General features: G+C 34.6%; 1 protein-coding gene across 1 annotated transcript; it reads right to left on the reverse strand.

Moving 5' to 3' along the window:
• Positions 1–8,581: 8,581 nt before the first annotated feature.
• On the reverse strand, positions 8,582–11,578 carry sox17 (SRY-box transcription factor 17). Its single transcript, NM_131287.3, is given in 2 exon segments — positions 8,582–9,804; positions 11,147–11,578. Coding segments are annotated over 2 exon segments (1,242 nt in total). The 5' UTR covers positions 11,439–11,578; the 3' UTR covers positions 8,582–8,854.
• Positions 11,579–12,634: the final 1,056 nt, after the last annotated feature.

Raw genomic sequence — 12,634 nt, forward strand, 5'->3', positions numbered from 1 at the left:
TGTGATGATTGGAATGCAGTTCAACAGATGATTCATCAGAAAAATCTATACCTTCTGCCACTTTTCCAAATTATTAACTAGAAGTCAAGTTATTATTTGTTGCTCTTACACATATATTAATAGTGATGCAAAAGGATTATGTAAGTTTACAAAAGTAACTGATTATTGAACACATTTAGTCTACATTTGATATACTACATTTAATATTTAATACATATTTAATATATAATTTCTCCCACAAGTTAAAAGACATTCTGAAATTCGGGAAGCTAAATTGTTTTTAGTGAATGTGTGGTTGTTTTCCAGTGATGGGTTGCAACAGAAAATGAATAAGCAACCAAATGATGATACCTTTCTATTATATATTGAATATCATAACAGATTTCAAATGTAAAACTGTAAAAAAAAAAGGTTTGTAAACAAATCAGTTAAGTAACGTTATAATATTATTCAATCTTTTTGATAACAGCAAGGGCTATGACAAAGTAATTTGTTTATATTTAATATAGTTGACAATACAGTTTAATAAAAGTTTTTTATATGTAGATTTATAAGTGATATTGTGTGCTGTGATATTGTCACTGACCACCAGTAATTTGAATCAAGTAAAGAATTATTGGATGAAATAGGTTAAACTTTGTGCCATAATTATAATTAACAGAACAAACCATTTAGAGAAAGGAACTTTTTAATGTCAACATTTACCTTCATTCCTATATGAATGTACCATAAGTATATAACATGAAAGATTCTTGGACAACATAAACAACTTGTTAAACAAACAAGAAATAAAGCTCAAAGATCACCTGACTTTTAAAAAATAATGAAATATGTTCAGTGTAATATGTTTCCAATCAGTGATCGTTTTAAAGTTTTTTGTGTCATCAAAATTGCTTATTTTACCATTCTGTTATGTATTTTGGCAGTTCATTCCGCTATGGCGACCCCAGATTAATAAAGGGACTAAGCCGAAAAGAAAATTAATGATTGTTATGTATTACTGTATGTATGAACAGGAACTGCTTGCTTTTCTTGTTTTAGCCACACGAGGGTGACAAACATCTTATGGTATTCACCAAGAATTCACTATTAGAGGAGCTTAGTAATATTACCAGAGATCCTATATATATATATATATATATATATATATATATATATATATATATATATATATATATATATATATATATATATATATATATATATATATATATATATATATATATATATATATATATATATATATATATATATATATATATATATACTCTAAGACAAATCAATATATTTTATGATCTGGGCCATTATTTAGTACAAAACAACAATTAATGTGGAAAGCACATTATAAAATATAAAAATGAATTGACAGTCTTCAGAAGTCAGACAGGCCTAGGGCACACAAATGTGTATAATGGCATGGGTATGACCTAGTATTACAAGGAGAATGTAATTGAGGACAATGTTGATGTTTTTCAAAAGCCTTGTAAATCCCACATCTATTATAATTTTTTTTTTTCAGTAAGCAAAACTGCACATAGTTTCCAGTAAAGGATAGGGTCCATTGTGTTGAGGTAAGGAGATAGAAAAACAGTTTTCACAGTATAAATATAATGAAAACCTATGGAATGTCCCCACAATTCACACACACAAAAAAAACTTGTGTGAGATAAAAAATAATTGCTGGGAAGATATAAATATTTGTAGATATGTTGAAGCTATTTTGGGATCACACCTTGTACATGTGTATATAAAGGCACATATGTCATCTAAGTGACACAATCATACTAATATTACACCCTTCAATTATAGTAATTTGCAGCAGGGGCTTACTTGTTTTTAACTAACATGTAACTCTACTGCCAATTCTGACTTGCGTTCCTCATAATTGTAGCCTGAGATATCTGGCTGAAATGCATCTCTAAATTTAACCCTTTGCAGTAGTCTAGGCGCCGGCTTCAGATCCCCGAGTGAGCATGCTTATGGTGGGAAACTATCCAAGACATGTTTGGGATAAACATAGAGTTTGTTTGATATGTCTATGCTGATGTCTAAAGTGTGGGCTCACAGTTACAGAGATGTGCATGCTTAGATGACACAAAGCTTTAATGTGCTGCTTGAATTTTTTTTCTTTCTCTCTTTTTATGTACACACACCCAAGGTGACGGATAAGGAACTGCTTCTGATACTAACACTATTTGCTACACACACACACACACACACACACACACACACACACACACACACACACACACACACACACACACAAAACAACCAAGCACTGAGTTTTTTAAAATCAATTTTGCAAAGCATTCTGTGTTTAAACATACCTTGGTGAGTTGGGGTCGCCCTAAAACTAACGAACAAAGGCCAAGGATAATTTTGAAAAATTATTTTGATCCTTTTCAAATGTTGAACACTATAGTTGCTCATCAATGTTTTTGCTCTTCGATATTTGGACTTTCAGCTGTGAAATTAACCCACACTGAACTTAACTAAACTGAACTTCAACTCTGCAAACTGGACTGACACAGTTTCAGTTTACTAGAACTTCATTGTTAAACTGCTTTGACGTAATGTACATTGTAAAAGCTTGTAAAATATATGCAATATAAATAAAGATTAATTGAATTGAATAGTAAGAAAAGGGGTGTCATACTCATTTTCACTGACGGCCACTTCAGCATTATAGCTGCCTTCAAAGGGCCAATTAGAAGAATATAGATGTTAATACTCCTTAACATTTTGATAATTAGTTGTATCTTAATTTAATTATTGTTGCATAGGAAACATGTGACGACAGGGCTTAGATCCAAATGCAGTCTATTGTTTCAAAAAGCATCCACAGTGATGTTTTGCAAATCTGAAAAACAGGTCAAGATAGGTGGCAAACAATTAAAAACAAGATAAACAGTCCAAGGATGATAAAACACTGCAAGAATGGCTAGAACAGGAAAACATATTGAAGTTCAGCAACTAACAAGACTCAGCACTGCAGTGCTGACCCCGCCCACACTAATCACTGCTGTCAAACTGACCAATCACTTTGTGTCACTGCAATGGTAGTTAAATTTTTTGAGAGGTGAGCGTCAAGGTTTGCATTAAGCTATGGTGAAGATTGCGGCAGACCTGCTGCACACATTCAACGCAGAAGTATAAATCAGTTTTTTAATGTCCTACAGCTGTATCTAATCAGGGGGTGAAAAGAGACAGGTGTGTGGGTGCAAAACATGACGGTATATGTAGTCTGGGTGAATGGCTGGTGGAGTACTCTAATGTCCAACGAAGACAACCCCCCTGGCAATCACAACAATTATAACATTTTAAAGCAAATACTTGCATAATGGTAAAAAAAGATGTTACTTCTCTGGGTTCAGGTTAAGAAACCCGCATTACTTCATCAACGGAAATAATAAAAACAAATATATTTAGACCTACTCAAAAACTTTCACATTTAAGAGAAGCAAAACTATAGAGCAACAAATTAATTTAAGCTGCTAATAAGTGAAAGATGGGATATTTGTAAATGTCAGACAATTGAATGCTACTGTGGAAACAGTGCTGTCTAATAATGCTGTGTCACAAGATAAAAATAGCATTGTGGGAAATGTAGTTTATAGTAAATGTATAATAAAAGAAACATGTACATCTATCATAATGCTTGGTTAACACCAAACACAAAGCACCACATCATTCACTCCATGTTTTCCACTTAATTTAAATATCTTGAACCTGCACAGAAAATGTGATTAAAGGGAATTCTGCATGTCTTAAATTCACCTTTGGGGTAAACCAAATGCTCTCACTGAACATATAAAATGGCATGGTGACCAAATGTTCTGTAACAATAACGAAGCATTTTTTGGGGGGCAATTAGAATATTTACTAAACATTTGATATTTTCTAATCTAATGATGTGCCAAATCCTGTCTAAATCACTCACTACCTTTTCTGTGGCTTATTCCTTTCTTTTATCAAAGGTTGTTATAGTGGAATAAACCTATATTTACTGTGACGTACATATGTTTTAATAAATTCATTCATTTTCCTTCGGCTTAGTCACTTTTTTAATCAGGGGTCACCACAGCAGAATGAACCGCCAACTATTCCAGTATGTTTTACACAGCAGATGCCCTTCCAGCCGCAACCCAATTTTGGAAAACACACACACTCATACACTTTGGCCAATTTAGTTTATTCAGTTCACCTGTAGCACATGTGTTTTGATTGTGGGGGAAACCGGAAGACCCGCAAGAAACCCACACTAACACAGGGAGAACATGCAACTCCACACAGAAATGCCAGTTGGCCCAGCTGGGACCAGTCCCACTGTCCAGCCAGTTGTATACTCTGGTGAAGCCCCAGAATGTGGCGGCTTTACTCTAGTGGTCTGTTCTTTAGCCGCAGAAGTTTGCCAATGAAAAAGCTAATATTGCTTTCCTTATCTTGTTGAAATGACAAGAAGTACTAAATTACCTATGACCAATAGATTCTCACTCTAAAAGGCATGAAAAGGTTTTTTCCACAAAGTAACAGTTGTATTTAGTACCAGAACTTTTTTTTATGCTGCAATATTTCTTGTTAGTCTGCATCAACACTTTTTCCAAAATATATGAACATTTTAACTTTTAAAATGTAACTTGTATCGAACCAATCATGATTTCTGTCATCTCCCTCATGATTTTTATTGTATTTATATTAAGATTCCAAGAATTAACAGTTAATGTGTCACATTCTGTCCATTTTTGCTACTTTCAGCCTTTATAGACATACTTTTCACCTTAACAAATGCAAGCAACACTGTAACTTCATGTGTGTTTCAGACGCTGTCATATTTTATAAACATCATCTAAAGAGTGAAAAATCCTTACAGTTTTAAAATGCTAAAATGCATTGATAATGATGAACATAAACTCATCATAAAGGATTTTGAAGATTTCATTAAAACTTGGTATACTTTATGAGTATTTCCTGTTTTCTTTATGCTTTATTTTTTGTAATAACAACAATTTATTTAAAGATTTAGCTAATAAAACACCATTGTGCAGTTTTGTTACTTCTTTATTTCGAAATATCAGTTAGTCAATCAATAAACACAACTGAGAATAAAAAAAACATTTGTTAATCAAGGTTGCATTTTAACAGAGTTTACTTTTAATAAAACATGTTGTGGGGAAACCGCTCAATTTCTTTCTTTTCTATAAAAATCCAAAAACAGTTATTGATTACTTCAAGGGATTTAATAATAATAATAATAAAAAAAAACATTTGAAAAATTTCATATGGCAGGGAAAAATTGCAAATTCTAAAAGTGTCAATAAAAGTCATTAAAGTGCAAATAGTAAAATTTCAAAATAAAAATCTCCAAGCACAAACTTATATTCCTTAATGCAAAAAAAAAAAAACTGCATCACTGCAAAAAAAAAAAATATATATATATATATATATATTAGTCGACTTAAAAATGGGAGTAAACCCTTTTGCCTTAAAATGATTAAGTAAATTATTTATGTGCTTAATTATACAATTTGGTTGTCAATATAACAGTTCCATGTTAGACCTGTTTCTTACTTTAAAAAAAAATAAAATAAAATCATGAGCTTGTGTAAAGATTTTTTTTTTACAGTGTACCTTTCTGCCTATAGGTACAAATGTGGAACTTGTTTTGAAAGCAGGAAGACTGTGAGATACATTTTAAAACCTATTTATGCACCTTAGTATGATTTCAGACAATGGGCAAAAGGCCTACATTATAACTGCTTCAGGACTTGGCTTTCCAGTCTTTATGCAGCTCATTTGAAAAGAAATCCTGCTTTCTTTTTCAAATCAGTGGCAGTGTTGTATGTTACTGTTTTCTGAACATGTGAATAAGCTCCTAGATAATCTAACATAAAGTTGGTCGATGACACTGATATGGAAAAATAGATAAAGGTGCATCCAAAATGTGCCCAATGCACATAAAACACCATAATGAAAGTATATGCTTAGAATTTGCTTTAAAAAAAAAAAAAAAGAAATGCTTTTCACAATAAGCTTAATCAGATTCTTTTTAATCACATTTCCTGTTACAATATAGAGATGTATTTACATTCTGAGGTTTACATTTAGAGATTTACTTAAAACACAAATAACAAAAGAATTCATGAGGCAGATTTGTCTGTATACCTCCAAGGGTCAAATCAGTGAAAAATAGCTTATTGTGTCATTGCACTGAGCTACTACAGTCTATATTTAGCAGCAGCAGCACAACTGGACTGGGTTTGGGAAAGCCGTGCCTATGAAAGTGATAAGGCCAGGGAGGAGACATATTTCAAGGATTATAAAATCCTGTCACACCGACTCACACACACACATAAAGGCACATTCCGTGTGAGACAGGAGACATCCCATCAATCGCAGCTGCTTCTCATAGACATCATGCCCCTCTGCCTCAAAGCTTTAATGAAAGTTACGGTAAATGCAAATAAACTCACAAACCAAAGATGTGGCTTTTATTAGTCATTTGCTATTTTTTTTCATCTTGTCACAGTTTTGTTAAGACTAAATATCATTTTCTTTCCGTAAACCTGAACAATTTGCTTGAGATCTTAAGAAATAAGCAATCATTTTAGTACTGAACGTATTTTTTGACTCAATTTCAAGTGTGCATGTGTGAATGTGAATAATGTGTTACATTTCATGTGTCATCCGACAACAGGAGTAACACAAATCTTCATTTAAAAACACAGCTACATGTATGAGTCTTAACTGTGAAAAAGCATTAAAATCTCAAATGCTTGGTTTAATTATATTAAATGGAGATCAAATAGAGACTTGTGATTTATTTTAATCTCACATGCTTCCACAGAAGAGGCCCTAAAACATCATCTCATATATGTAAATGGTTATACAGCCTTCAATCTAAAATCATTTACAATTTACATACATTTAAGTCAAACTGGTTACTTGCATGAAATGTTTGTAAAAGCTCCACTGTTTGAGGCATGCAACTAAACAGTATATTTTTTTCTCTTAGTAACGAATGCATTTGCTTTTTTGTGAAAGATTTTTGCTTGATTGTGATTCTGTACTTTGGTTCACATTCTTACTAGAGTTAATAATAGTCTTTGTTTAGTGAGGGTGCAAAGATTATGATCATATTTATGTCATCTGTGCCAACAGAGCTGCCTTGAATAGTAAGACATTTTTACGGAAGCATGAACACGAACACATTTACACACAATTAAAGGCTGAGCTTAGCCGTGTGCAATACAGAGATAAGCACTAAAATGATTGAGAAGTTTATGGTGCTTTATCCACTTTGTTTTTATACTTTATCTATTATTCCTTGTATATTTATACAAACAATACACTGTAAAATGCAATAAGCTGACTTAAAGTGAGTTTACCCTGCTTTTAATGTGATTACTTTGCCTTCATATTAAGTTAACCATGTGCATAATTAAACAAATTAAAAGGATGGTTTACTCAAAACTGACAATTCTGTCATTTACTCACCTTTAACTTGTTCGGACCTGCTTGAGTTTCTTTTTTATTTTGAACACAAAAGTTAATTAAAAAAATGTTAGAAAAAAACTTTAACCATTGACATCCATTGTTTTTCCTATTAAGGAAAAGCTCAGAGGTTACAGGTTTCATATATATATATATATATATATATATATATATATATATTTGTGTGTGTGTGTGTGTGTGTGTGTGTGTGTGTGTGTGTGTGTGTGTGTGTGTGTGTGTGTGTGTGTGTGTGTGTGTGTGTGTGTGTTATTTTACTTATTTATTTTTCAACAGAAAAAGGAATCTCATGCAGTTGCAAATTACACAGGTTTACTCACTTTATTTTTAAGGAAAGTTAGGCAAGTTAAATGTTACTTAACTTGTTATAGTGTACAATTAATTTATGCTGATGATGTTTACATGTTTCCATTCCTATTTAAAGGCATGGTGGTAATTTTCATTCTCGTGTCCTTGTGCACTTCCTAATTAATTAATTCAATAAATTTCCTTCGGGTTAGTTCCTTGTTTATCAGGGGTTGCCACAGCGGAATGAACCACCAACTATTTCAGCATGTGTTTTAAGCAGCAGATGCCCTTCCAGCCGCAACCCAGTACTGCGAAACACCCATACACTTTCACATTCACACTCCATTCATTCTTTCTTCTTTTTGTCTTAGTCCCTTTCTTAACCCAAGGTTGCCACAGTGGAATGAACCACTAACAAATCCACACTCTCACATTCACAATCATATACTGCCGCCAAATTTGTATACCCAATTTACATATACTGCATGTCTTTAGACTGTAGGGGAAACCGAGGAGGAAACCCATGCCAACACGGGGAGGACATACAAACTCCACACAGAAATGCCAGCTGGCTCAGCCAGGACTCGAACCAGCAATCTTATTATTGTGAGTGACAGTGCTATCCACTGAGCCACCGTTCCGCCACTTCCTAAGTAATGACATAAAAAATGCAGAAAAGATTGTCCAATCACAGCCATCAACCAAACTTCAGTCAAAGGGAATATCAGGAATGAGAGAACTGGACAAAAATGATCTGAGAGCAAAATAAGTCATCAGATTTTTCCTTCTGTTTTATAAAAAGAGAAAGACTTCAATTTCTTAATTATATCTACTTAATATATGTATACACAAGTTAGCCTTGGACTTTAATCCACAAAAATATATATATGATTTAATTCTGCCATTTAAGCTGCTGACACAAAACTTTAACATATTTCATTTAGAGGCCTCTGTTTGTGTTTGAGAGAGTCATTACATTTTCATTGACTGAATCAACAACAACAAAAACAAATCAGTGTTTTTGGTTCCTATTCATCACATATAACATAATGTGTGCTCAAGAATTATTATAGCCGCAGTAGTATACAGCACTGCTAGCGTCTGACAGTACAGTGGAGATTAAGTCAGACCCCGGCAAAGGTGCACTGGGGACCCCAAAAGAGAGACAGTGCTCAAACTCCACCTCGTCCACCATTTGACCAGAACTGTGGGTTGCTGTAGAGGCCTGTGATTGTGCCTCAGCAATGCTTTGCTGTTTATGTGTGTGGCTGCTAACACAATGTGACAACTCTTTCATTTGAGAGCTGGAATTATAAAAGGTGTCTAAAGTTGATGGGCAGTTCAGGTACGCAGGGGTCATAGCATGATGAGAAGAAGAGGAGGGGCTTCTGTTAAAAATGTTGAGGTGAGTACCCGGATGATGACTGATTTGCGGGTTGGCGTTCTCGTGAAATACCTGCTGCAGGTTTATTGAACTGAGTTGTGCATTGATGGGAGCGTGCAAGTTAGAATTGGTGTTTGTGTTGATGTTGGAGTAAGCAATGCTGTGAGACTGTCTGCTTTTGAGTGTCTGTGTGTTGCCATGACAGTGTGTGTCATTGAGGATGTTGGTTTGTTCCTGAAAGTGGTGTTCTTGCTGGTGATGGTAGCTGAATGCTGACTGATCCTGAAGCTGGGCAAAAAACTCAGTTGTCCCGGCATCCATAGGAGAGGGGTCAGGTGTAGGCAAGCTGTAGGACTCAAACAATGTATGGTTCTCGCAGTACTGAGGCAGTCCTGCTCCTGAATAACCAGCACTCATACCTTCCGTAAACAGGGTCATTTTGGCATCACACATCCCAGGAAGCGGAAAGCTGGGCTCCAATCGCTTGTTTCGTTTCACCTGTTTGCGACGCCTGGGTCGATATTTGTAGTTTGGGTGGTCTTGCATATGTTTGACTCGTAGACGTTCGGCCTCCTCAACGAATGGACGTTTGTCCACCATTGGTAAAGCTTTCCATGACTTACCTATAAACAGAACAATAGAGGACACAATGTAAATTTGATAATAATTTCCATACTATCAAGACTCTGAATATTTATAAAACTTAAACACACAGTAGACCGCATATTGAGGATTTAAATTATTAATTCATTTTCTTGTCAGCTTAGTCCCTTTATTAATCTGGGGTCACCACAGTAAATGAACCGCCAACTTATCCAGCAAGTTTTTATGCAGCGAATGCCCTTCCAGCCGCAACCCATCTCTGGGAAACATCTACACACACTCATACACTACAGACAATTTAGCCTCCACAATTCACCTGTACCGCATGTTTTTGGACTGTGGGGCAATCAGAGCAACCGGAGGAATCCCACGCGAAGGCAGGGAGAACATGCAAACTCCACACAGAAACGCCATCTGAGCCGAGGATTTAAATTATTAATTTGCTCATTTTTTTTTTTTTTGTGGATGTACGACATATTTACTATCTATATGCACATAATAATAATAAAACATATGCTATTTATTTCATAAGTAAATGTAACAGTAAAGCAATTATACATAATTGGAAACAAAGATTATGCAGTAGTAAAAAAGTAGTAAAACGAAAAAAATTTGATAAAATATAATTACATATTGCATAGCTGCATCTCAGCTCTGTTGTGTGGTTCACTATGAAGATTCCTTATAATTTAACCTTGGGACTAATTTAGTCTTTTTAATTTTATAATAATACTTTTTAATAGTATTTAAGTCTCATATATAAATCGTCCACAAACTATTTTTGCAATAATACAACATGATGTACTAGTGTTAAAACGCTTGCAAAAAAATGGCACCAAAGTTTCTAATCACTCCACACATTTTTGCTGAATGACATTAATATAATATTACAAAAGATTTCAGTTACTTTTACTTTACCTAGGACAATAATAACTTTAAAACGTGTTAATGTCTGTGTTTATCAATTGCAATCAAATAAAATTATTTAAGACAATGATTCAAATTTCATTCCTTGGTTGAAAATAATTCTGTTAAAGCTGCTGATTTAATTTACTTCTCTCTTCTATATTCAAAATAATTCATGTTTGGTCACACTTTACAATAAGTTTTCATTAGTTATTGTTAGTTAATGTATTGGCTAACACGAACTAACAACAGGCAATACTTGTGCAGCATGGGCATAGTTAAACATTTACTAATGCATTAATCACTTGTTGACATTAGTTTATACAGAATTAATAATGTACTTTAATTCCATTATTTTTCTTTAACAACGATGAATAAATGTTTATTGATCATATTAGTCAATACATTAAAAATAACAACCTTGTAGTAAAGTGTCACTCATATTTCTGTACTCACCAAGCATTTTACTCAGCTCCGCATTGTGCAGGTCTGGGTTTTGCTGCGCAAGCCTCTTGCGCTCATCTTTCGCCCACACCATAAACGCGTTCATTGGCCTTCGGATGCGCGGCTCGCTCTTTCCGCGCCCGGGACCCGCCGCAGAGCATTTCTCGTGTTTAGATTTGGAGTCTGAGAGCGGACTGAGCGGGTCCACCCACGGACATTGCCCCATGCCAGGCATCATGACAGAGCTGCAGCTGCTGGTTTGGCTCGGATCGTCACTGGAGTACCCCGCATCGGGACTGCTCATCTCAAACACGCACCGGGCGCGTATCCTTATTGATCACCGATGAAACCTGAATGGCCTAAAAGCTGATCTTTTAAATTTTCCTCTGCTCAACTGTCCTTTGCTGAGTGCATACAGTTCATTCAACATGAAAGGTCAGAAAATCCACAGTGAAAGTTTCAGGCAGCTTTAAACTCAGCAGCCACCAATAGCGCTAATGTGGGCGGACCGCGCAGTTAAAAGGTGTGAAAGAATCAGTTCTTGTGTAGAGCCTATCATCATCTGGACGACAATATTAGAAATTCTGCTTTCCAGGAAGGTTCTCTTATTTAAAACATTTAAGCTACAAAATCTGCTGCGTTGCCTATAACAAGTAAAGTGATAAGCGTTCGCAACCATTGGCATGTTTTGCCCATCTGTCATTGATCTTTAAGAAGCACACAGTTTCGTTAAGACGGCTTTCTTTCTTTATTTATTGTCAAAAACACATTGCAAGAACAGCGTCCAATCTATATACGGAAGCATTCATGAACTTCTCCAAACTTTATAATTCTACTTTTTTGGCATTAAAGGACGAGTTTAAAGGTTTATCTATTTTCGTTTGAAACTAAAGCGATTTAAATGTTGGTAACGTTTATCATAGCAAGTGAAGGTTTAAATATTTGCCACACGGATACGACAAATACAACGTTTGGTTTAGGATTAATATCCTGCCAGTAGATACAGCCTGAATTTGCAAACAGTAGTAGGCTAGTAGGTGAAAGATTGTCACACGTTGATAACGGCGTGCCAAATGCGTGTGAAAAGAAGGTGTTAACTTTGTATATGATGTATTTAGTAGAAGCTACAATGCCAGTTTCTCTACTAAATTACTTTGAGGAGGTCATAATAAAAAGCAGTTTTGAGTCTGATCTTTATTCTAAAGTAAAATAAGCTTTGAAGGAGTTTAATAGGTTTACTGAATTATGATTTAAATAAAAAAATAAACCAAACACTTATTGAATACTGTAGACTGACATTTCTGCTGTTGTCAAACTGTTGTAATCCATGTGACAGAATCACTAACATAAAGTTTGCAGTGGCTTGTTATCATGAAGGCTGTATATGCAGGTAAGTTGTAAATGTTTTGAGAACTAAAAGCTCCTGTGCAGGGTTACAGGAATTATTGGGAACTACGAAAACCACATCCTATTTTCTGCTTATCTTGATTTGAATTTTTA

Source organism: Danio rerio, chromosome 7 (genome assembly GCF_052040795.2).
Source record: "Danio rerio strain M-AB ecotype USA chromosome 7, GRCz13ab, whole genome shotgun sequence".
NCBI lineage: Eukaryota > Metazoa > Chordata > Actinopteri > Cypriniformes > Danionidae > Danio > Danio rerio.